Below are 27,996 nucleotides of genomic sequence, written 5' to 3' on the forward strand. Positions count from 1 at the left end.
GTTAATGCTCGTTTTACTGCTTCAAACATCAGTGCATTAGCCAATCAAAAAGTGTTTTACAAAACAATTGCATTAGAATGTCAAATTTGGTGATACTCAAAGAAAGGTCTTGTCACAAGGAATATAATGTGAAATATGAAAGTCATAGCTCTACTAAATCAAAAGTTATGGGCAAGGTTAAAGTTTTTGCATACAAACAGACAGCTAAACAGCTAGACAGACGGACGGACACAGCAAAAACTATATACCCCCAAATCTTCAATTATGGGGGCATAAAAAGAAAGCCATATCTCTTCTCAATCAAAAGTTATAAAGAAAAAATTAACATTTTTGAAAATTAGTTAAAGATATATATGCCGTATTAGTGTTTTATATAAAAAGAAATATATATATATATATGGTGTCTCATCAAGTTATATAAGTTATATACTTTCTGCAAATAAGACAATTCCACTCCATCACTTTTAAAAGTTATGAAATATTATTTGGTAAAAATTATTTTCTCTCCGAATCGGATAATAAACCGCCTCTTATTGAAATATTCATGATCACGTGGTCTCGCATTCACATCAAACAATGGTCCAATCTCGTGAATGAACCGAAAGCATGATGGTCTACTACGTTTTTACTACAAACACGGGAGTTAGGGATTGTCAATACGTGAGCACACTTCAGTGTTGGTTGCTTTTTGTACCGAGGAATAACCACGTGCAATTGTCTTTTCACTAGCAGTACAGCATGGGGAAACTCTAAACAAACGGACCTGTACAATGGAGTGGGGAAAACTTTAATTTTTATCATTGTTAATATTTTGTATGCAAATAATATTATGAGCATGGGATTAGTAGATAATGATGTACATAATGCATTAAGCGTGTAAATGCTTAGGAAAATGCATCAAGTCTTTCCGAGAGCGATTTTAAAAAAACTAGCTTTTTCGAAAAACACATGTAGTATTTTATGTAGTAACCCATGAATGCATTTAATGCAACTCATTGAGCTGATTGGTCGATTTGTCAGTTATATTGGTTTCTCGCTGAACAGACGTCACAAAAAAAATTCCTTGACCTGATGATTCTCGCGATGCTTTTCCCGCGCACATGCGCAGATCCAGGATAAACGTCAGCCCTTTATAAATATGCATGAGAATATCGTGTTCTTTTCCCGACCGGTACTTTGTTAATACCGAATAATATTTCGTCGAATTTGCAAGAATGCTTCATTTTTGATAGCTTATCATACTTCAGAAATTTTTGTTCGGTTTCAGCTGTGCAAAAATACTGTTTAACACGGCATACATATCTTTAAAATTCAAGGATAAGGTCACTAGTTTAAAAATCATAGTGCATTTAGAAATTAAGATCTTGTCACAAGCAATACACAGATTCAATACAAAAGCCCTGTTTTCTCATTCAAAAGTCATGAGCAAGGTAAAAGTTCTTGAAAAGAAGGTCAAATTTTGAGGTCAAGGTCATGGGGTCAAAATTCATAGTGTATTTCATAAGGTCACGGGGTCAAAAATCATAGTGTATTTTATGTTAGAAAGGTCTTGTCACAGATACTACATATCATCAGTATATGAAAGCCAAGGTCAAGGGGTCAAAATCATAATGTTTTTAGAAAGGTCTTGCCACAGGCAATACACAGACCTAATAAGAAAGCCCTATCTCTTCTCATTTGAACGTAATGACCAAGGCTTTTTTTAAAAGTATGTCAAACTTCAAGATCAAGGTCACAAGGTCAAAAATCATAGTGTATTTAGAAAGGTCTTGTCACAGGTAATACTCATATTTACTATGAAAGCCCTATCTCTTCTCATTCAAAAGTTATGGCAAATTCAATGTAATGTCTAATTTTTTTTAAAGTAGGTCAAACTTTTAAAGTCAACTGAAGGTCATGGGATCAAAAATCATAATTTGTATTTAGAAAGATCTTGTTACAGGTAATATACACGTGCGTTATGAAAGCCATATCTGTTCTCATTCAAAAGATATGACCAAGGGTCAAGTTTTTGTAACAAACAAACAGAACTACAGACTGACAGACTTACAAACTGACAGATGGATGAGATTAATTGTTCCCACATGAAACCCACGCTTTCGCGAAAATCATTGACTGAGCTAAATACAAATGTTCCAGCAAACTGTCAGTGTGAGGGTCCCGCTATAATAGACATTATCTGAGTTTACCTCCATACTGTCAGTGTAAGGGTCCTGCTATAATAGACATTAACTGAGTTTACCTCTATACTGTCAGTGTAAGGGTCCCGCTATAATAGACATTATCTGAGTTTACCTCCATACTATCAGTGTGAGGGTCCTGCTATAATAGACATTATCTGAGTTTACCTCCATACTGTCAGTGTGAGGGTCCTGCTATAATAGACATTAACTGAGTTTACCAGCATACTGTCAGTGTGAGGGTCCTGCTATAATAGACATTAACTGAGTTTACCTCCATACTGTCAGTGTAAGGGTCCCGCTATAATAGACATTACCTGAGTTTACCTCCATACTATCAGTGTGAGGGTCCTGCTATAATAGACATTAACTGAGTTTACCAGCATACTATCAGTGTGAGGGTCCTGCTATAATAGACATTAACTGAGTTTACCAGCATACTGTCAGTGTGAGGGTCCTGCTATAATAGACATTATCAGTTTACATACTGTCAGTGTGAGGGTCCTTATAATAGACATTATCTGAGTTTACCAGCATACTATCAGTGTGAGGGTCCTGCTATAATAGACATTAACTGAGTTTACCTCCATACTGTCAGTGTAAGGGTCCTGCTATAATAGACATTAACTGAGTTTACCTCCATACTGTCAGTGTGAGGGTCCTGCTATAACAGACAATTAAGCTTACCTCCATACTGTAAGAGTGAGGGTCCTGAACGCATCTTTAATCAGCTGTTCCCCCTCATACAGGGACTCTGGGGCTACACCATTCACAGCTAGGATACAGTCCCCTTCATACAGACAACCTTGAGCTTTACCCTCAGGATCAACCTAAAATATCAAATTATTTCATAGAGTAGAGATATCCTTGACCTTTATCCTCAGGATAAACATATAACATGTTTCTTATATGACCTTTACCCTCACCATCAACCTCCAGTATGAGATTATTTCAGTGGGAAATATAAACCTTGACCTTCATCCTTTCAGTTCACCTTTAATCTTTTGTATATCTATACTTTCATTGTTTTCATTTGAAGTATTTGACTGTTTGATACAGAGCAGATAGAACTCTCTCTTTGGATTAAATGTGGGGCAGGGTTCAAAATGGACTTGAACTTTCTCTCCCTTATCGCTCACTCTTAATATTCCCACCAATAAAGTGTTTAATATGTACTCTCAAGTTGAATTTATAATTATTTTAATGAATTTCTCACATCTTACACAAAATATATTCATAAAAAGATCACTCACAAACAAACAAACCAAATTACCCTTCTTTTCCATTGGATATGATATGCTATAAGGAATATGTTTTAAACAAGAGGCCCATGGGCCTTATAGGTCACCTGAGCATTATTCAACAACTTTCCAGTGATTGAATTTGATCCATGTTTTAAGCCAGATGCTATAGCATTTACAATTTGGTAATCATAACTATACACTTAGCAGTTCCTTAGTTTGGTTACTTAATACCCATAGGCAGGGTAGGGGAACAAAAAATGCATTTCAACAAATCAGTAATATTCAGCAATAATCAGTAGTGCCGCTACCACACATGAATCCTTGACTCTTAGGCTTTGATCCACACATTGCACAATTTTTGGAAAGGCATCCTTGCTTTTCAAAAAAAAATTTGATTAATACCAAGGAGCAAATTTCAAACAATTCATTCATTTTCAGTATGTAAGTACACCCCCCCCCTTCTATGTTACCCTGACCCTGGGGCCTTGAAATCCACAATTCTGGAAGATTAGGTCCCTTGCTCATAACTATATAGGTAGTACATCTGCTTAAAACCTAGGAGAGAGAGATTTAATGTTTTTTCACTATACATGTAATAATCAATACAGCCCCCCCCCCCCAACACCAGAATCCCTGACCCTGGGGCCATAAAATTCACAATTTTGGTAGAGGCACTCTTGCTTATCATAACTATGTACTTAGTTAGTTTATTTAATACCCAGAAGCAGAGAAATAGATTTTCAAAGAAATAATGTATTTTCACTATATAATCAATAGAGCCCCGCCCTAACACCAGAACCCCTGACCCTGGGGCCATAAAATTCACAATTTTGGTAGAGGCACTCTTGCTCATCATAACTATGTACTTAGTTAGTTTATTTAATACCCAGGAGCAGAGAAGAAGATTTTTAAAGAAATAATGCATTTTCACTATATACTTATTTAGCCCCGCCCTAGCACAAGTACCCCTGACCCCAGGGCCATGAATTTCACAATTTTGGTAAAGGACTCAATGCTGATTACAATCATGCATACAGTTTGACTGCTTGATGTCCAGGTGTAAAGAAGAAGATTTTTAAAGATTGCATTAATTTTAGTGGTTTTGGCCCCACCCCACAGGCCCCAGGGGGGCAGGGATCATGAAATTCACGATTTTTGTTCCCCTTCACCCATAGATGCTTTGTGCCAAATTTTGGTTAAAATTTGTTCAGTGGTTGCAGAGAAGAAACTGAAAATGTTCAAAAGTTTACAACCCATTGACGACGAACGACATACGACGAGGGACGAAAACAGCAATAGGTCACCTGAGTGACTCAGGTGACCTAAAAAATCCCCAAAAATTTATTTATAAATTAAATCTTATGGAAAAAAAAGCTATACTCCTTCTCTTGAAATGAAATTTTGTTTTAAATGCATTATTTCAAAACAAGGGGATTTATCTACTTTTCATAGCCTTTTCAAGGTAATCTCTGCAAATCAATGACTTAAAACTCAGTAATGTGAAAATCACAGACCCAAGCACATTAAAACTTCAAAATAAAAAACAGTCAAGGTAGCAGAAATTTAAGATACATATACAATGTCTGTTGTAAAGAAAACTCCACAAAAACCTAGATACGGGCATTATTATGTAAGTGAGCTACTTAAGAAATGGGATAAAATGCCGGGGGAGCAATCACAGTGCTCGGGAGAACTTCTGTCTATAGTTTGTTCTCCATTGTGCCGGTCTCTCAGGGTTCTAGTGACATAGCTCATTAGTCATTTCCTCTCTTTTGGCTGTCACATATATTTACACGATTTCTCAGCTTAAATCAATAAAACCTCATAATTGACAAACTCCAAAAGGGCCTTAGATACTAAATAGAGAGAAAGAAAAGAGAGAGAGAGAGTCTTAACACTAAACTCAATTAGAGGGACCACAAAGAATGAAATCAACCCAAACTACCCTTCTTCACAATCGACTATTATGAATATGATATTCATAACTTAATCTTATAAAAAAGAAGGAGGTGTTGAACATAAGATCAGGCTGAGTGTTGTCACCACGAAGTAAACCAGGATTGTTTGTTAATGTATTCAAGTGAACATTATATCCAAATAAAAAACTTGAAAAGAGGTTCATGCATGGTGTCGTACCAGTGGGAATAATTTGGGTTACACAATATGAAAAATCTACACAACTTTTTCTTTGCTTATTTTGGCTACAATAGAATTTATACCTTAAATGTAGGATAAAGTGCCAATCAAAGGCTCTTTAATTAGAAAACAGAGATTAGTTTCATGAGGGATAAAGGAGCTAATTAAAAAAGCCATCTTTTCTTGAAATACTTTTTAACAATTTATTTTGTCCCATCTAATATGGTTCTGTCATTATTACTGCTGAACAGGTATTTTTCCTTGACATGAGAGTTTGACCTAATCCCAAAAAAGAGTTTAACCTTGGACATAAGTTTTGAATACAATGAAGTCTGAGCTAGGCGGAATATATCATATTATTTCCTATCTAGCTTGTAACACGAGCTTTGATTGGTTACAAAGTCGGGTGTAAATATCCGTGCACCCGACTTGAGCCGGGTGTAAATAAAACGTGACGTCACAATGCATACATTCTCTATGATAAAAGCTAAAAATCATGTTTACAAAGCATTTTTATGGGTACAAAGGAAATAAATTCGTTATCCAGGTCCAATCAAGGGTGTACGGTTATTTACGGGTTGTATTCCATACACCCTTCGGCCTTCGGCCTCAGGGTGTATGGAATACAACCCGGGGTACATTCCCGTACACCTTTGATTGAACCTGGATAACTAATATTGTACATGTGTATTTCCTGCAATAAGACCTTTCCTTGAGTATCAATTTTGACACTTTGACCTTGACCTTAGAGTTTCATGATCACCTACTTTTGAAAACTTTTAACCTCAGCCATATCTCTGCAACAGTTGACTATGCTAATTTAAGGTTTTCATATTTTACAGGTATATTCCCTGTTACAAGACCATTCTTTTGGTGCCAACCTTTTTGATCTCTTGACCTTGGAATTTGCCTTGCATGCATAGAGAAACTTAAGCTTTCACCATGAGGTGTCATGCAGGAACATCAGTGTTTCAAAAACACACGTACATTTTCTTTATTTTTTTTTTCAAAAGACTTTATAAACAATTCATCCATTTTTTTAAACAAGATTTTCCATTCTTGCAACACAATACTCTAGAGGATGACACAACTCAAGAAAGTGACAAAAACCTCTGTATTATTATCATAATCAGAGCTAATTAAGGACAATACTCCAAAGGTTAACTCCAAACATCTTTTCTACTGAAGGGTTAATTATACTGAGCTAAATAGGATATGATGATGTGACATTTATTTTCTTTGACCTCAGTGCCAAATAACCACATGGGTCATCATGTTTTGTATCAGTATGGCCAAACAGCTTTTGTTCTTCTCATGAAATCCCCTATATATACTTAAGTCATCAGGAGGAAGATATGGACAACCAGAGACATGTTTTCTGACAGGAATTTAAACCTGTTGACTTGTTAGCATGGTGTACTTTTTAATGCAATTTGGAAAAATGTTTTATTAATTAATCAGTTAAACATTCAAATTTGGCAAAACACAAATTCTTAAGAAATAGTTGCAAGGAGATGAACGTGCTCTATAGAAATCACCATGCATTAAAAATTCTGACAAAACAAAATGAATCTGATGTCATTTTCCGTATGACTTTTACCACCTCACTGAACATGGTTTGACTAGATCGTCATTTTCCTGGGCACTGATCAGGATAATTTCTCAATCATTTCTCAGCTCTTTTATTATATTCAACAGAAAACAATATAGATGCCTAGATGTCTACATTTCATCTTAATTTACCTGTAATATATAACATCAAACATCTTAATTCTAATTGATGGTTATCAAATATAAAGAAGTGGAGTATGTTGAATAAAGTTTTGTGTGAATATTATTAGATATCTCTCACGTTTAAACTGTTTATTTATAACATAAACTTGAAATATGCATTTACTTACTGAATGCACTTAAAGTGCGGTAGGATTTATTATACCACAAATTGTCATGTGTTTATTGCATCAGTAAGAACCCACACAAAATCTGAGAATAAATTTGCCTAACCCAGCTGATATACAGATTTGAAAAACAATTTTGTTTTTCTTAAAATCATTTTTAAATTAAAAGGATAAAATTTTTGTCTATAATTATTAATATCCAAAGACTAGGTTATAAATGTGCTTCACTTCAAGCAAATAACAGTTTATGAAATTTCATTTAATAAGTATAATTATGCAAAGTTTACATATAGTTTAAAACTACCTCATAACTGATCTTTATTTATAAATTATCAAATTTAATATTTTCTTTTAATTTACAAGTGTCATTGATAAGCAACAAGTAGATCAAGTGTTTCAACACCCCAGGATCTGCCACTTGTGAATTGTCTATAAGTATATTTTTAATTTTAAAACTTGATTTAAAAAAAAAAAATCTCACCTGGTGAATTTGTACAGGTGATTGGGTCCCCGTCCCACCACTGAGGGTAAACCCCCATGGGGCACCACCTTTTAGAACCACCTGAATAGTTTTTGAGACTCCAGATCTGTTTGTTGTAGATTTTATAACTTCCTCTTCACTTGAGAATACATCCTCGTCTGCTTCAGAAGAGATAGCAGACATTTTAATTCTGTGACATGAAATGACATTACATCGACACTCTCCCCGAATTTGTTTGGGTTCATTCGGAACATGTGACTTACAGGAGACGCTATATTTATAAGCATCCGCCTTTACCTGTGCGCTGTCAATATGCACACCTTGATTAAAATCTATTTCAGTAAAGTTCCCCGCCAAATTTTAAAAACCGAACAACTTTTTTTAGGTCCGTAGACGGAGGGGGGGGGGGGGGATTTAAGGGGACCGCCCTCTTCTTTTTAAATATGGGTATGGTATTTTTCCTTTGGATGCCTCCTTTTTTAATTTCTGTAAGCTTGAAATGAATAATGGGGGTTTTAATCATTCTCATTAGAAAAATCAAATATTCAATTTCTTTATTGATTCACCAAACATGTTGACATACAACCATGTTACATACAAAAGACAAATGATAAAAATACATACATACATGCAAGTGTATGGATCAGTGAAGTCAACTATGCAGTGTTTTACAACTTGAAGATTAAACATAATCAATATGCTTGCAGTATAGCATGGACAGTGATATAATCCTCAAACATTTTTATACCCCCCGTAAACGAAGTTTCGGGATATACATATAGAGTTTTTGTCGCGTCCGTCTAGATGTCTAGCTGTCTGTCGCTCTGTCTGCCTGTTTGTCCGTAAAAACTTTAACCTTGCCCATAACTTTTAATTTAGTGGAGTTATGACTTTCATATTTCACATGTTATTCCTTGTGACAAGCACAGGTGCTTGGGGACAGGACCCCCACCCCCCACCCCATCCCGTGTTCCGTACCCCAAGGATTCTTTTACTTTTTTTTAATAAAATATTTTTCTATGATATATTTTCAAAGTATTACAACTGAAAAATCCAAAATTTAAGCTAAAACTAGCCCTTTATAAAAATTCACCCTCACTGATACTAAAACAGAACTATCAGTGAAATTAACCTTGACCATAGCTTTTGAACAGTAAGGGCTGGTGCTTTATACTTCACATATGTAATCCTTGTGAGAAGATCCTTCATTGGATACCAAGAACTTTGACCCTTCGACTTTGACCTTGGAGTTTGATCTACTTTTAAAAAGCACACATTGACCATAACTTTTACAGGGTTGGGCCTAGTGTTTCATACTTTACATATTCAATCCTAGTGACAAGACCTTTCATTTCATATCAAGAACCTTGACCTTGGAGTTTGACCTACTTTTTAACAAAATTAACCTGTCAGACCATAATTTTTGAACGGTTAGGGCTTCCATACTTGGCATATATATATATTTTGTGGCAAGACCTTTCATTGGATACCAATTACCTTGATCTTGGAGATTTCCGAACTTATGAAAAAACCTAAACCTTGGCCTATTTCATATTTCACAATTGAATTTCCAGTTAGAATACCCTACTTTACCAATATACCAATATATTAGATTTGCATCTAAGAAAAGTTTAATCTTCGCTATGTTCCCATACGGGGCATCAGTGTTTCACAAACACATCTTTTTCTTTTTAGTATTTGGTAATCTACGAAAATTGTCATTTCTTTTATTACAATATCTATACATGTAATAAGATGTGAATAGTTTTTGGTCATGTTCGTCTGTATGTCTGTCTGTCTGTCTGTTTGTCCTTAAAAACGTTAATCATGCTGATAATGTTAATAGCGAGCGCAGCGAGCGTCGCGAAGCGAGCTCAATAGACTAACGTGTAAGAAAGAGGCAAATGTATACGTCAGCCAAATTTCTCTATGCAACATTCCCAGAATTCCTGCACTATCCAATGTCCTTTGCGCAAATAAATATATAAATAAATAATAACGTAAAGCATAAAGGCTAGATCAGTTTGTAGAAATCTTTCAAAGAAACAAAAAATAACTCTACAAAGTTTTTCAGCCAAAATTGCACTAGGTCTATACAGAACTTTTTTTTTAGTTTGTGTGGAACCCCCCCCCCCCTCCCCCGAAAAGATTCTGTATTCGTATATTCAGTGTTTGTATTTATTAGATCTTTGTCGGCAAGACTCTAGTATGTCAGCTGATAGGAAGCGGAGATTAAGGAACTTTTCTTATGCTCAAATATTTGCAACAGCTGACAAACTTGTGTCAAAATTCTAATAGTTTATCACCGACCCCATGTTTGAGAAAAAAAAGACAAAGCTGAATATTGTGCTTGGAAGGTGGCTAAACCATCGTACTGATTTAAAAAAAACAACAATTATTGTTTTATTATACATGTATGAATAAGTGATTAAATACAACTACTCATTAAGCAGTTCATGCCATCTTAATTTACATTTGCTGGAATATTTGTCAAAAGCAATGATAGGAGCCGGGTTAAATAAATAATACTATAGCAGTATAAATTGGGTTTTTTTGTAAAAAGTACTTTAGTAGCTATACCAAAAAAAAAAACAACAAAAAACGAAAAATGTCACGCTCTTTTATAGGATAAGTTTTGGAGGGGGGGGGGCATTATCAAAGAAAAATGACAGCTAAAAACCTTTGACTGGCAACAAGGAAAAGACAATTTTAACTTCAATTTTTGTTTTGGTCCTCCCCATCACTGGCAACCACTTTCATACATTCGATTACTAATTTTATGTTCACCTGAGTGCAAGTTAGGAGCAAATAAAACACCTTTCCGAAACTATTTGTTTCAATTAGGAATTTCCCGATCTATTTTTAGACCATTGTAGCATGTGTAGGGAAAAAAATTCTTATATTCACCTGGAGGGTCAGTTGTTGCAAATATTTGAGCATAACAAAAATTCTTGATCTCTTTCCCGTATTAAAAGACATGCTAGTGCCGAAGATTTTATTATTAATACCAATATGCAGATTAAGGAACTTTTTCGGGATGGAAAGGGGGGGGGCACACAAACTCCAAAGGATTTTCTGACTCCAAACTATTTTGACGAGCAATAAAGTAAACAGCCAACCTAAAAAGAACTTTTTTCGTGAGTGTGTATGTGTATTTATGTTTTTATTTATTTATTTATTTTTTTTTTGGGGGGGGGGGGGGGGGGATGTCGTTTAACTTAAAATAGAAATATCATAAAATAAACACTATCTCCGGACTTCGGTCCCCCTCTCTCTACAATATAGATCTGCACAAGTGAACACCGGTAAATTTCTACATAAAATTTAATAAAGGTCAAAATTTAAAATTCATGTTGGAAGCTTTTGTTGAGGAATAGACCAGCATTTTCAACTTATAATTTTTGTTTGGATACAAGCAAACCAAGGGGATCAAGTATGTGGATGAGTATTACAAAGATGAGTTTTACAGGTTATTGTTTATATACTATCTAACAGCAGTCATTTAAATGGAAACATCAAGATATGAATGCTCGATATTTCAATTTGAAAGTAACTTATTGTGTGTCCCATATCCGTTTTAGTGTTGGTGTGCCCTACATCATTTCTTAAAACAAAATGATTTATACTTTTTTCTTGGTTAATCAAAGCATAATAAATTATTAAACAAATCTGGATTTTTTAAAATATTAGTTCTAGTGTAAACGCGGAAGAATAAAATGTCTAGTTCATCTGGACATGCGAATAATAGGTCGAATTTTAAAAAATGTGTGCCCCACATCCCGGGTTTTTCTCACTTGTTTTCAAACTGTGTCGAAGTGTTTGGAGCAATAAGATTCTATCAGGAATAAACGTACAATATATATTGTAGTTAACGTTCTTTGGCATACTTTAGGCAGGATACTGATTTAATAGCCATTCTTTATAAGTGCAAAAATATCAATTTCTTACATCGAAGCGGAGCATTTGTCCTCCATTTTTGTGTGTCCTAATCCCGTACGATGACGTAGATTCCCCGCCGTGCTGTAGTTTCAAACAGACGCTCGGCTGTCTCCATAAGCTCCGACGAGCTCCGTGACGTCGTGTGACGTCACAGCTAGTCGAGATGTCTCGTGCGGCTTGATGTTTGAAGTGGCTGATCAATTTCTAGAGTGTTTTTCATGGTACAACTGCGCTCGCCCCAACGGTCACACCGTAAATATATTAGCGAGCGCAGCGAGGCGGCGCGAAACGCCGCTCGCGTGGCAAGCTCAATAGACTAACGTGTATAACATAGGAAATTCAGGTTGAAATCTGCACATTGATTTGAAATTTTTATGAGTCCACGTGAAAAAATTCCAAACTCCCAATAATCCTTTGCGGTGCATAGCAACACGATGGCAAAAACATAGCAACAACTTACTTGAAAAAAAATTACAAACAACGATTTAATTAAGGAATCACTGTCTAGTTTTGAGAGTATGCCAGGGCATCAACAATAGTGGGAAACATGGGATAATTTGCATAACGGGCACCGTTATGCTAAAATTATTCCATGTTTTCCATTATTGTTGATGTCCCTGGCATACTCTCATAACTAGACAGTGATTCCTTATATTTCCATTTCATTGTGGAATAAAATTGTAGACTTAGACATTAAATTATAGACTAATGTATTTAAATTACTCGAGGACTTCCATGCCAATTTCAATAGTCCTCGCACACTGACGTCAAACACAAAGGCAGCCGCACGAGATTTACATGCATAGTTGGCCTCCTTAGCGTCAGACACAGAGACAGATGCGCACGAGATTTGCATACGTATTAGCCTATTAGGCCTCCTTAGCTGCTGACCTATCGACCTACCTAATTTACATTTTGGCAGGATTATCAAGAAATAAATCCCCCCAACTTTCAAACAGTTATCACAGAGAAAAAAAAAATTAGAAATGGAAATATTGCAATCACCATGCCATAAAAATATTCGTTTGCGTCTTATCTGACGTCATACTTTCGTCACTTTAACAGTTCGGGCATTTCCGATTTTGTCGGGAACTTCCGAGAAGTTCAGAATCTCGATCCCGATGCTTGGGAAGTGATTTCTTTTTATTGTTTTCTTTTTTCTTTCTTTTTCTTGAATAATAGGCAGAACATGTTTAGGTTTATGATAGTACGTAACTGCGCTCGCCCCAACGGTCACACCGTAAAACATATTTAAAAAAAATGTTTATGTATCTAGATAGAACTTTTATGATACTACTTATGAACTGTTTCATTTGTTAAACAAAAAGATAATTTTAAAAAAATAAAGAACAAGTTATTTAATATAACTTATTAGTAAAAACTGGCGATAAAATCTAATTGAAATTAGTGCCGTTCCTTAATTAATATATATTTTCTAAAAACAAATTGAAAACAATCGGGATCGGGATTCAATTAGGCCTAATAATCATCGAGTTTCCGGTCCAAAACAAGTGAGGCCGGCCTCTCCAAGTTTAAGTTGAGAAACACGCGAATATTATATTTGATATATAGACCTATTGCAATGATATTTTACAATATGTACTAATAGTATATATGCCCCTGGTCTAGCGTACTTTATTTAGTAATACCCAAGAGACTGGTGGTTAGCCAACGAGGAAAGTTGCTGTCAGAAATATTTTACAAACTTCACAAGTCAAGTTCAGTTTCTGGGTCTGACAGTCTTAGATGACGGGGATCATAAAAAGTATGGCAAAATAACCAATGAATAATTAAGGTAAGTTAAAACTTTATTTATAACTTCTATACTTTTTTTCCTTTGAGGTTTTCAGTTGATGCAGGCTTGTGGTTGATATGGCAAATTGTGCTCGTTTTATTTTCTTCTGTTGATTCACAGGATCTAAAGGACGTAATTTTACACAGCCTTCATGGGCATCTAGAATATTGATCATGATTTGACTTTTGCCTTTTGGTCACGAGTTGACATAGTTTGAATCCTGGTTTAGTAAAACTCAAGTCTGGTCTATACATTCATTTTCTCCTTGTTGCCGTCAACAGCTGGTCAGAATCAGAATGATAGGTAAAGACTTGCCAGGAGAGAACCTGGGTAGATTGATGTCTTCAGGCTTTTAAGCCTTTAATTTAAGGATAGGAAATCTGGCAGACTGACAGGTTTCATTGTCTGTGACCATATAGGTCATGTAGCTGCAGGCAGATAAATTCTCTAGTGTTCTCTTCAGGGCACATATTAAGTTGAATCAGGACAGGAGAAAATGTATGACTGGACCAGGAATTGAACCTGGGACCCTTGCATCACTAGTCATGTGCTCTACCGACTAAGCTATACCCCAGCCAATATCCACGGCCTGAACCATTACATTCTTCTCATTTTCATTTGTTTTCACCCTCAAAGACACAACCAAAGTTCTTATTTGCCCCTGGCAGGACCCAAGAGGAGTGGCCAACAGCACCAATCAAACCCAGGAGCCCTGTATCACTGGTCAGGTATTCTATTGACTTTGCTACTCAGGCCAAGTTTCAATGGCCCTTACCGGATGGAAATCCTTTACCAGTTGGAAATCTCTAGTCAATTGAATATCCTCTTCTTTGTGACAGTATTTTAATAATATTGCAGTAGTTTTTAATTTTAATCCAAATAGATAAGTAAGCATAGACAATAATTTGATGCAGCAATTTATAGATAAATGCCATGTTTTCAACAGGTTTTATCTTAGTTAGAAATGATTTTAGATTTTGAAAGTTTCTGAGTGGATGAATTGAGTAAGTTTTTAATTACAAATGTATAGGCATATCTTGTCACTTCAAAGTTTTTTGCACATTAACAAAAACATAACATGGTTGTAAATGTATAAAGTATACCCATAAAATTTAAAATCTGAAAATACAAATATAGTCCCTTTACTTTGGGCTGTTAGAAATGGAAATTTAAACAATAATATTGTGTCTTTTGATCATCTACATTGTAGCAAAGGTTTTCCTGGTCGAGAAGTATATTGCCCTAGGGGTATATCAGTTTTATCATCATACTTTTTCAGTTTTCAATATAAATAAGCTGAATCTGATTTGTTAAGGAACTTTTGTTAACAAGCACAATCCTCTAATAGAATGTAGCAACAGTCAACATAGCTTGAAGACTATGGAAAGCCAACTGGTTGAAAATACCAACTCTGTAATTTTTAAAATGTACACTTGTAAACCTGAATTTTTAAATTGTAAATCTTAATTTCATAATTTCTCAAATGGTCTTTCACAATTTGTTAACTGTAAATTATCCAGCATAAATTGAAAAGTGTAAGAATGCCAATTGATGCAAGTTATGTCAATGATCACGTGTAATTCGTAGACTTGCAATTTGTCAACTTATGAAATGTACTTGCGTGATTTGTAAATTATGCAAGGTTGCATATTAAGACGAAAGAAGGCACTATAAGGATGGCAAGTCATTTCACCCCAAAGCTAAAAAAGATCCTAAACCAACTGAGTTTTGTAATATGCATGCATATTATGCCTTTAGATGGTCTCTTATGCTGTTTACAAATAAGATTTAAGTTTAATACAGAAAAGATTGGGGATCTAAACACACAATACTTTTCTCATATATACCGGTACACAAGGCAGACGCAGATCTTGGGAATTTTTTCCAAAGGGGGACGACCCTTACAGAAATTTCTGATAAGTGACTTATAAGTGATTTATTCTTTTACTTATAAGTTGTTTATTCTGGACTTACACTTCACTGATACATTTAACTTATAAGTGACTAATAAGGAGGATGCATATTAGGATTTTATATGCAAATGAGCTGCTGGACCTATAACTGGCTGAAAGTGACTTATAAGTCACTTATAAGCCAGTATTAGCCACTTATACTTTATGCAAGTATAGTCACTTATAAGTGACTTATAAGTCAAGCATTAACCCTTCATACTCTATGAAGTATTAGTCATCTATAAGTCATTTATAAGTCACTTATAAGTGAAGTACAACACTACCTGTAAGATCTTAATTTAGAACAGAACTTCCAACCATGCAGGGGTTGCATGATATGTTCAAAGCTATTTTTTACATATACACATGTATTTGCACTTTAGATGAAATAATCAAGTAAAAATTTTATGAAAAAAAATCCTTTTCATATGACATATTCCTTTGATGATGCATACATTCAGTAATTCAGTTTACAAACAAGATGTTAAACAAGAAGGCAACAAGATTTAATATATATATGAAATCTGAAAGCAACTGAGTCAATTGATTCAAAATTTCAGGCAAAGGAAATTAAAATAGAGAGATGATGTTAATAGAACCTACTTGTTGTACCTGATGGGAAGGCATACTCAAAATAAATCTAAAATCTCCAACATCCTCTCACAGACACAAACTTGGTTTCAAATTCTTGTTGCTGATCTCTGCAGAGACAAACTTTCTGATTGGCTACCTTGAATACCCATAGTGCTCCTTGAGAGAAGTCTAGTGTAGGGTAAAAATTCAAAGTCCACACTTATACTTGCTCATACCATACTGATCTTCACTTATAAGTGAGGTATAAGTGAAATATTCACTGATATGTAGCTCATCTTTACTTATAAGTGAAGTATTAACGAAATCTGTTCCTCACTTACACTTACTTTGACTTATAGTACACTTATAAGTAAATTTCAAAACTTATAAGTGACTTATAAATTGCTAATAAATGGATTATAAAACACTTATAAGTTTCTATTAGTTTCTATTAGTTTTTTCTGTAAGGGGAGGTGCACCTCAGTCAAAATATTCCAAACCAAAAATTCTTCGACAAGCAAAAAAATGAGTGGTTTGCGTGGGGGTGGGGGGGGGGGGAGGGGAGGGGGGTCCAAAGTCATTTCTATGTGCTTCAGTTTATATAATTAATAACTACATTTTGGGGGAGATATATCAGCACACGGAGATAGGGAATAGAACCCGAAATTTTTTTTTCTAGTATTATCAAGAAAAGACTCGGCACACTCCCCCTTTTTCTCGAACATGTTTTACTGTAATTTAGTATCAAAACTAGGGATATCAACGAGTACCCGGTTAACCGTACTCGATCGAACGTCCGAGTATCGAATACTAAAATCTGTACTCGGTTACTCGGATGTATATTTTTAAATATTTCTAAGCTTATTTATTAATGCATTAAAATATTGGTTTTACACGTAAAATAATCATTGCACTTGTATATACAGTAATTAGGATTTCCTGAGCCTCTAAATGACCGTTATCGCCTGTGGCAGTGTTTATATACAGTAATTACCGTGACCAAGCCAGGGATGGGGTCAATTACTTTAAGTAATTAATTAATTAAATTACAATTACTTTGACTTTTTCTTCAATTAAATTACAATTAAATTACAGGCTTTCTAAGACATGTAATTAATTAAATTACAATTACTTTACAAAAGTAATTAATTAAATTACAAATTACATTTCAATTTTTTTGGAAAATCCTATAATCCTTGTCATTGAATAATATTATACAGAAGAGGGATCATTCATAAAGCAGATCGCTGCACAAAAATACAAGAAATAGTATGTTAAAGCCATTTGTATACTTGTGATTTAAATTTTAACTTTTATTAACAAAACACTGAAGAACTACTTGGGATCAGTTTGATGCATTTTCCTCCACACAAACCCTACATGTACACAAACTGCATGTGATATGATATTTGATTAAACAGGGGGTATTTCAATAGAGTGTAATATGTCACAACTGTAAAAATTAAATATTTCTTTTGAAGTTAATCTAAAACTCCTGATATTGCTATTTCTGCAGAATATTTTTACTTCATAAATAATATTTGTACAGAACAAAACTTTTTCAGATACAAAATTCATTCATAAAATTCTGTTTAGACATTAAAATAATTATCAAATTGAAGGTGTTTCTTTTCTCAAACTAGCAAAGCATTTGAAATTGAAATAATTATCCCCATGCGGTGGCTTTGTCTTATTAATCATATGAATACCTCTTTAGAGGAGTTGATTTGTTTTGATTGCAATTTACACCTGTGATCTGCAGGACAATTATCTCTTATCAACAAGAGAGAACTTAATTAATGACACACATTCCTTTTCTATTTTTCTTGACACACATATTCTGTAGTGACCAAGCAACAAACTTAAGATTGAAATATAATAAATGTGTATTTCATAGCTGAATAGACCTAGGAAGGGTGGTGCAAAATTCAGATAAACATGAAAAAAAAATTTTTTTTTTTATAAAATTGTATATTAAATAGAAAGAAACTAGATTAACTTCAATCTGTAAAATTGAAGGATTGAGGATATGTTTTGCAATAAAAAAACGTAGTAAAATGGGGAGGTAGTGGTGACAGTATATCATTTGAATTCATGTACATGTGTATCATATAATAAAAGTAATTGAATGTAATTGAAAAAGTAATTGAAATTACATGGTATTTATTCAGTGTAATTAATTAAATTACAATTACATGTAATTGAAAAAATGTTCAATTACAAATTACTTGCAATTACTTCAAAAAATGTAATTAATTACAGCCAATTACAATTACTTTTTTCAATTACCCCATCCCAAGCACCTGCTACCTACCTGGCTTTTCTCACCTTCGGCTGTCTTCTACCCTTATGTTTAGTTTGCTCTAATTATTTGTTTTCATTGAACATCGTTGAAGGTCTATTATGTTTAAATAAATTAGATAATTTTGTCAATTCTCCAGAAGCCGTAGATGTTCGGGGAAAGAGACAGATAATATTGCACTTGCGATTGTTGATATGGATGCGTTTGATTACGTGCCAATTAATGGAAATGGTTGAATGCAAAGGTTTTAAAAATCTTATGTCCATCGTTGCACCAAACTACATCATACCGTCTCGTAATTTTACGAAATCTAGGATCGAAAAGTGTACGAAGATCGTAAATCCGCTCTGCTATAGGAGAACTTGATCAAGTTGATACTGTACATGTAGCTCTGACGACTTATCACTTGGATGTCAAACGCATTGATAGAGTTACATTACAATTCGGGAACAGATTATTTTTTTAAACAAAACCACTGTGAGCCATTTATGATTTTATTTCTCGTATTTATCTGATAAATAAATTGGACTAAAAAATGTTAGATTAAATTTCGTCGGACACAAAGTTATCATAATTGTTACAACACATTTACAGGTAAACTTCCCACCATCAGACCATGTGGTTTTATTTTAATGTTTTACAGTTATCAATTAACTTGTTCATATTTATTTAGACTTTTACCGAGTACCCGGGTACTCGATCGGAAAAACGTCCGAGTAACCGAGTATCAAAAATTGACCGATTTGACATCCCTAATCAAAACCCATTATAACTATGGATCGAATTGTCTTGTGAAAAAGTAAGAACCATATACCACACCTTCCCCCAGGGTTTTCAGATAAAAGTGTCAATTATTTTTCGGTGCCCCTTTCAAAAACGTTGCTACATGCATGAGGACTAGATTTTTCACGTGTTCTGTTTTTGTGTGATCGTAGGGCCCAAGGCACGGAAGCCTTTTTTTCTGAACTTCATTTTGTTTGATGAGGATGCATGAAATAAACTATATGTAACCCAACAAAACTGAGATGCTCCATACCGTCTGGGATGTCTTCGGCTCTATAAAATCATTAATGATTAATGTATACAAACTCAATGAGTGGTGCAAAGAGAAGGACCCTCCCTTTCTAGTAGTGTGTTAGTCTTAAATCTGACGAAACATTATAAAATATATTTATGATTATTTGTAAACGCAAAAATAGTCACCTGTTTGGAAGAAAAAGAAAAACTATGTACATGTACTTAATATATGATCACTTCAAATAATTTTAATTTGAATATTCCGTATATACAAACTAATGTGTACTTTACAAAGACATGAATGGGTCTAGCTGTCAATACATGTATATTTTCAACATGAGGGAGAAGCTTCATGTCCACTAAAAAAATTAATCCAAAGGCAAAAAAAAAAATCGTGTGTGTGTCACTGTGTGCAGGGGGGGGGGGGGGGGGATGATGGACAATTATTGTTGATAAGCTGTTTCAAATATTTATATGACTCTTCTACTTATTAACGAGAGGTCCATAACTTCTGAAAAGGGGTTCTGAGGTTATTTCTTGATTGTTTTACTTTATAAGATTCATTGGGGTCGATCTTGGCCTCTATAACCCGGCCCCAACCACCCTCAACAAACCGAATCTGCCATTAACACTACAGAAAAGGCTTTCAAAAAATTAATGTTAAACTCGAAAATTATTCAGGATTGTTGGGAGTTTTTACTAGAGTATACCCCTGTTAATACATTTTTATTTACAAACAGTCTTAAAGACAGACATGAAATTAATTTATAAACATTTCAGCAGCCTTTCTTTATATTTTTGCCTGGTAGGACGCATTCATCATCATCGTAGTCCTTTACACCCTGTGGTTTGTAGGGCAGCAACAAACTTCTTCCACTCTTGTCTATCCTGGGCCAGTCGCGTCAATAATTCTTAGGTCTGGTGCATTGCTGGACGCATTGGTGAAGTGATTAAATTGTTAAGCAACGAATAAACCTGCCACCCCTATAGCACCCCCTTTCGTCTTAATAATGCAACTTTGCATAATTGACAAATCACGAAAGTACATTTCACAAGTTGACAAATCGTACACAAGTCTACGAATTACACGAGAGCATCGGCAAAACTTGCATTTACATTTTTACACTTGTCAAATTACGCATGGATAGATACAACTAACAAATTGTGAAAAAAAAACAATTTAAAGATTATGAAATTAAGATTTACAATTTACAAATTCAGATTTACATGTGTACATTTTAAGAATTACAGAGTTGGAATTTTGAACCCGTTGGCTTTCCATAGAAGACAGGTGGTGTTCCAAAATATATTGACTGCAAATAATTTATGTTTAATATAAAACACTCAGTATAAAAATATGTAATAAACATTGCTTTTAATTGTGTGCAAAAATTTCCAACCCCTTCCCCCAAATTGTTGCCATTGAACCTTGCATGGTTAAACCTTGATAATGCTATGTCAGTATATGTTCATTTCCTTTTCAACAAATTTAGAAAATTCACTGCAGTCTTTCTGTGAAAACACTATGTTATTTGCATCTATTTCCCTCTAACAATCTCATCTACACATGTCTTTTTGCAAAGCTAAACAAAATGACATTAATTTATCTCTGAAGTAAAACAAGCACAACCTTCACATTTAACATGTCTAACTAATATATGTTGCATATTTTGACAACAGAAGAAAATCTGTTTTATTGAATTTGGGTTTCCATGGTATTTGACATGTATGGAATAACATAGTTAAAATGATTGAAATGCATTCTATTAAACAAGTTAAATACTTAGTATTGTTAGCTCGACTATAAAACTTTTATGATACACAATATGTCATATTGCTGCAGTATTTAATGCTTTGTTTATTTGACCTAAAAATATTTCTCTGTTTTTGTTTTTTTTCAATACAGGAATATAATTCCAGAGCTATATGTTTCCTGCTTGCCAGGGTCAGCTGAGAACTGGAAGTCATGAACAGGAAGACTGAAATCATGCCGTGTCAAACCGACTTGCTCATGGAAGGAGAAAACAGCTGACTGAGGGGAACACCTCTGTTTATTCCCCCAACAGGACCCTGGGAGTTATAACAAATTGTAACAGATAGCATGTTCATGAATTCAATGCTGCTTTATGTAAGTACATTAAGTGGTGCATGTATACTCTGTTGTATTCTGTTGATGCATTTGTTTTCATTGTATTGTTATTTTAATATTGTCAGTATATCATTGCATGAGCACTTCCTCCCAGTTTTATCCTGAGATGGAGGAAATTTCAGGAATAGTGTTCATTGTTAAAAAATACATGAAATATTTGTAATTTTATGTTCCTTGTGTCAAATTTTATTCTGCTCACATTTCCATGAAAGGTATGTGTACATAATATGCACGCAGATATACTATAAGATTTTACATTTCACTTTCAACCCAAGGGCCCAGTTTGTTGTGATTTGAGAGATTCACACCTTGTCATTGCAACTCATTCTACATTTTGATTTGTTTTGGAGATTAATAAGTCATGTAACTGATGCATAGTAAAGTTTTTATATATACATATCGTAAGATGGGATGAATTATGTATTGGAATTCATTCCTGTCCATCTGTAAGTCTGTTTGTCTGTTAGCTTTTTTCATGTCTGCATGGTTTGTAAGGCCATTCCAAGTTTTTTCTCTGATTAGCATTCACATATTTTTTTTTCAAAAACCTACCTACATGTTCAATTTTGCAAATAACATAGAAGCCAAAAAATAAAACAGACTTAATACTCATAAAATGACATTCATAGGATTTTATTTCTTAAATATATCTTCCTTGTTGAAAGGTGTATTCCTTAACAAAATCAAGGCATTGACTGCTTATAATATACCTAATATGAAATAATGTGGACAGGTCAATGCATTCAATGGAGAAAAAGACAGAATTCATAGGTTTTGACAAAACTTTCATTTCAGGACTCCTGATTTTGTTTTCTCTTTTGATGTTTGATGTCAGAAACTAGGGTGAACATGGATGCTAAACAAAAAAAAACATGGAATCATTTTACCGGTAATTCAAGGGGGCAATGTTCATGTATAAGCATATTTTTGTTGGTTCTTTCGGGACATACATATTTTGGTGGGTAACTTGTGTACACTGAAGATTCAATATATGAATATGTTAACAAAATAAATGTAAATGTAAAATTTTTGATTTTTAAAGGGTGACCCGCAAAATTCATGAAATTGGGCCCCTCAAGAATTGATGGTTCCACAATATTATAAGGTCTAAAATAATCAAAGTTTATATTCTAAGCTGATGCATCTTAATATGAGGTCGTCACACATTAAAGGATGTTGCTCAGACCTTTAAGGTGATATGGTCAATAGACATATGAGGCCAAGCCAAAATATGGAAAAATCTTGACTACTGTAGATCACTAAATCTTTTATTGACTCTTTATTGAAAAATTTTCACAAATTGTTGTTTTTCCTCTATAAAATTGTAAGAATACTTTTAAATCATGAAATTTTCACATGGTAGCATAACTGAATGCATAAAACATGATTTAAAAAAACATTAACATTTTTCATGTAAATAAAAAAACAATAATGTTTTTCCCAATAAATGTAAGGGTATTACAATAGTTATATTTAAAAATGTTAAAGAAAATGCATAATTTTTTTATGATGTACATGTACTTCTTTTAAATTTTTAGAATACTGTGAAAAAAAGTAATGATGAAAATGGTGATTGGATTGATTCTGACAATGGTAAGTTTTTTTTCTTAAATATTGGATTGAGCTTGATAATAGATTTTTAATGCCAACGGAATCAAAGATTTTGGAACATATATTTTTTGCCCTGTCCATCTGTCTGTTGGTTTGTTTATCCACAAAAACTTCTACCTTGCCCATAACTTTTTGATTAATTGGAAATTGGAACTATGGCTTTCATATTCCTCAAGTATACCTTGTGACAAGAAATTTCTTTGGATACTAACATAATTGACCAATTGACCTTGAACATTGAAACTTTTACCTTCATGACCTATGCTGTCATATGGGGGCATCAATGTTTTGTAAACACATCTTGTTTTTCTTCATTTGAAGGTGATATATTTGATTTTTTTAGCTCACCTGAGCCGAAGGCTCGGGTTAAGGTTGAGTTTTTTGGATCACATTTTGTCATTTTAAGTCTTCTATGTCTATATTGATTAGACCGCTGGAAACTTTTCACATTGTGTTTTATTGTACCAGTCAAAGTTTCAGATGCCAAACTTGCCACAAAGTATCCTTGGGTTAATGTTTTGGAGCATTAACATTTTTGGTGCAATTTTGGTGTAGCCCTCATTCAAGGGGACTATAAGCCCTATGGGAATTAATGAAAATTTAATGGTATGTTTTAAAAATCTTCTTCTAAAGAACCACTGTTCCAGGAAAGATTAAAGTTTTTGGGCAAGTTTCATTTCCAAGTAACTATAGTGTAGTTCAAGTTTGTTCAACATCAAGACCCCCAGGGATTGCTTGGGATGCCACAATGGCTGACCTAAAGTTTTACATAGAAATATATAGTAAAATTATTTAAAAATCTTCTTCTCAAGAATAACAAAGCCATAATTGATCATATTTATATGGAAGCATTGTCATGTAGTGTAGATTCAAATTTGTTCAAATGATGACCCCCAGGGGTCTGCCTACAATTTTCCAAAGTTTAACATAGAAAGGTTAAAAATTCTTTAAAAATCTTCTTCCAAGAATAGCAGAGCTATAAGATCATATTTACCAAATGGCAAGCATACTTCAGGTAGTGTAGATTCAAATTTTTTCAAATCATGACCCCAGGGCATGCGGATGCACAATCTGACCTAAAGTTTTACATAGAAATATATAGGAAAATTCTTTAAAAATCTTTGCAAGTAACTAGCAAAGCCATAATTTACCAAATTTATATGGAATACATCGTCAGGAGTGCACATACCAAGTTTGTTCTGAATCATGACCCATTTTCTGGTTGATGGCAGGTAAAATGGCCAACCAAAGTTTAACATAGAAATATGTAGGAAAATTCTTTAAAAATCTTCTTCTCAAGAATAACAAAGCCATAATTGATCATATTTATGTGGAAGCATGAAAATGTTAGTTTTAGATTCAAGTTTGTTCCAAAACTATGACCCCTATAGGCAAACCACAGTGGCCGATAAAGTTTAACATGAAATATGTAGGAAAATTCTTCAAAAATCTTCTTCTCAAGAAAAGCAAAGCCATAATTGATCATATTATAAAAAGCATATAAGGTATATAACAGTTTGTATAAACCAAACTTGCACAAGGCCCCGGGGGATAGAAAACTCTCAAATTTGCTTCAGATGCCAAAGTTTTACATAGACATAGGAAAATAGTTTAAAAATCTATGCAAAGTATCCCAACAAAATAGCAAAACCATGATTGGTCATGGTACACTTTTTTTGGATTGTAAACTTTTCCTTAATAAACCAATTTCTGAGGTTTTCCTGCCACAGTCTCTGATTACCGATGTGGCCCATTTTAAGGTGTTATATTTGAATTTTTTAAAGAAAATGCATTTGACCATTTATGTTCAATACTACATAGTTATGTATTTTATTATTATTAAAGGTTTTAATGGTAGAAGCAGATCCCAGAGTAAAGCGTTACCAAGTGGTTAAAGGCGAGACTGGAAGATAGTAAGTCTTAATTTGTCTTTGAGATGGTCAATAAACTCTTTAATCTAGATAAAAAATCAGTTGTTCATTTTGCTAAATGTTGAATCACTTGTTCAGTTTTTGAGATGTTCTGTTTCTGAAGTTGTAAATCACTGGTTCAGACTGTGAGATGTTCAGTCCTAAGATTGTAAATCACTGGTTCAGATTGTGAGATGTTCAGTGTATGAGATGGTTTATCAGTTATCCATCCTGTTTGAGGGCAAGTCAGTTCTGAGATTGTAAATCAATGGTTCAGACTGTGAGATGTTCAGTCCTAAGATTGTAAATCACTGGTTCAGATTGTGAGATGTTCAGTGTATGAGATGGTTTATCAGTTATCCATCCTGTTTGAGGGCGAGTCAGTTCTGAGATTGTAAATCAATGGTTCAGATTGTGAGATGTTCAGTCCTAAGATTGTAAATCACTGGTTTAGATTGTGAGATGTTCAGTGTATGAGATGGTTTATCAGTTATCCATCCTGTTTGAGGGCGAGTCAGTTCTGAGATTGTAAATCAATGGTTCAGATTGTGAGATGTTCAGTCCTAAGATTGTAAATCACTGGTTCAGATTGTGAGATGTTCAGTGTATGAGATGGTTTATCAGTTATCCATCCTGTTTGAGGGCGAGTCAGTTCTGAGATTGTAAATCAATGGTTCAGACTGTGAGATGTTCAGTCCTAAGATTGTAAATCACTGGTTCAGATTGTGAGATGTTCAGTGTATGAGATGGTTTATCAGTTAATATCCATCCTGTTTGAGGGCGAGTCAGTTCTGAGATTGTAAATCAATGGTTCAGACTGTGAGATGTTCAGTCCTAAGATTGTAAATCACTGGTTCAGATTGTGAGATGTTCAGTGTATGAGATGGTTTATCAGTTATCCATCCTGTTTGAGGGCGAGTCAGTTCTGAGATTGTAAATCAATGGTTCAGATTGTGAGATGTTCAGTCCTAAGATTGTAAATCACTGGCTCAGATTGTGAGATGTTTAGTGTATGAGATTGTAAATCACTGGTTCAGATTGTGAGATGTTCAGTGTATGAGATTGTAAATCACTGGTTCAGATTGTGAGATATTCTGTTTCTGAGATTGTAATTCTCTGGTTCAGATTGTGAGATGTTCAGTGTGTGAGATTGTAAATCGCTGGTTCAGATTGTGAGATGTTCTGTTTCTGAAATTGTAAATTGCTGGTTCAGTTTTTGAGATGTTCTCTTTCTGAGATTGTAAATCACTGGTTCAGATTGTGAGATGTTCAGTGTATGAGATGGTTTATCAGTTATCCATCCTGTTTGATGGTGATTCAGTCCTGATAGTGGGATATTAGAGATGTCATTGTGTGTTTTGTTTTGATCAAGTTATTCCATAGTTGTGTATTATGCTTATTTTTCAAACCAGAAGTCTCTGTCGAGACTGAAGCTCTACTGGTTTGTACCTATAACAAATGAAGACAAAAGTAGTAGTTGGGACTTAAAACTTTACAATAGAATAATGATGCTTGATTAAATCTCTTTATGTTCTTAGTGTAGATACTGAAATACATTTGTTTTTTTTCACATCAGAGAATAAATTATTTGACAAAAGACAAGAAGTCTCTTTCGAGACTGAAGCTCTACTGGTTTGTATTTATAACAAATGAAGACAAAAGTGGCAGTTGGGACTTGAAACTTTACAACAGCAATAAATAGAATAATGATGCTTGATTGAGCTCTTTTTGTGGCAAGATACTGCAATAAGACTACAGCTGTAGGAGTAGCTTTAAATAAACTTTTAGAGTATTTTCAATTTTAGTAACCATGGCAACATCATTCCTCGAAATCAAAAATCGATAAACAGAATTGTGTATCTTAGTGTAGTCTACTCGTGTGCCAAGTTATATTGAAATCAGACCAAAACTGTAGGAGATGTAGCATATTGAAAGCATTTCAGAGAAATTTCTATTTTTAGAAACAAAGGCAACACCATTCATTGAAATCAAAAATTGATCCACAAAATTATGTATCTTAGTGTAGTCTACTTGTGTGCCAAGTTATATTGAAATCAGACCAAAACTGTAGGAGGTGTAGCATTTTGAAAGCATTTCAGAGAAATTTCTATTTTTAGAAACAAAGGCAACACCGTTCATCAAAATCAAAAATCGATACACAGAATTATATATCTTAGTGTAGTCTACTTGTGTGCCAAGTTATATTGAAATCAGACCAAAACTGTAGGAGGAGTTACATTTTAATAACCATTCTCTGTAACCACTTAAACTTCGTTGCCACGCATGGTCACCAATTTTGATGAAACTTCACCCATGCTTAGTACTTGACACCAGAAACAAATATCAAACAAAATTTCGTTGCTAAGTGTCTCGGTTGCTATGGCAACAGCCGGAAAAGTTTGAAAAACTAGAAAAAGCAAACAAACCATTCTCACAAAAACATGACACCTTGATGTTACTTATACTGTAAAGAAACTGTTTAGAATACATCTCTAAGTAAGTGGTAACCAAGGGTACATTTAGAATACATTTAAAATGCTGATATATGCTGAAAAACACTCCATATTCACTAATGGTAGGTGTTACATGCTCAAACTCAATCAACGACTTAAGAAAAACAATGAAAATGTTTGACCTTAAGTACATAAGTATAAGCAATATTATTCTATAAATAACTTTAATGGTTGCCATGGTAACATAGTGTAACCATGCAAAACCAGTAACTAAGATTGGGTTAATGCTACTGTCTTGAGGAAAAACTTGAAAATTTAAGACTGGCAAATATACATCCTTAGGACCTTGCAACACC

The 27,996-nt window shown here is 34.1% G+C and overlaps 3 protein-coding genes across 3 annotated transcripts in view; 1 reads left to right on the forward strand and 2 right to left on the reverse strand.

Annotated features, from left to right (window-relative positions):
- LOC134270924 (protein Shroom3-like) overlaps positions 1–8,166 on the reverse strand; it is a 64,798-nt gene extending 56,632 nt beyond the window's left edge. Inside the window, exons 1-2 of the mRNA XM_062753176.1 lie at positions 7,940–8,166; positions 2,868–3,010 (exon numbers count right to left, since the gene is read on the reverse strand). Of these exons, the coding sequence (XP_062609160.1) occupies positions 2,868–3,010; positions 7,940–8,122 (326 nt within the window). The 5' untranslated portion in view covers positions 8,123–8,166. The remainder of the gene's footprint in view (positions 1–2,867; positions 3,011–7,939) is intronic.
- Positions 1–27,996, reverse strand: part of LOC134270927 (uncharacterized) — a 120,232-nt gene that overhangs the window by 76,564 nt on the left and 15,672 nt on the right. The gene's annotated exons all lie outside the window — the stretch shown is intronic.
- Positions 21,428–27,996, forward strand: part of LOC134270925 (uncharacterized) — a 40,367-nt gene continuing 33,798 nt past the window's right edge. Inside the window, exons 1-3 of the mRNA XM_062753179.1 lie at positions 21,428–21,645; positions 23,205–23,259; positions 25,123–25,190. Coding sequence (XP_062609163.1) covers positions 23,224–23,259; positions 25,123–25,190 — 104 coding nt within the window. The 5' untranslated portion in view covers positions 21,428–21,645; positions 23,205–23,223. The remainder of the gene's footprint in view (positions 21,646–23,204; positions 23,260–25,122; positions 25,191–27,996) is intronic.

This window comes from Saccostrea cucullata, unplaced genomic scaffold (genome assembly GCF_032062105.1).
Source record: "Saccostrea cucullata isolate Sc308-1 unplaced genomic scaffold, CSIRO_AGI_Scuc_v1 ctg681, whole genome shotgun sequence".
In the NCBI taxonomy this organism is placed as follows: domain Eukaryota; kingdom Metazoa; phylum Mollusca; class Bivalvia; order Ostreida; family Ostreidae; genus Saccostrea; species Saccostrea cuccullata.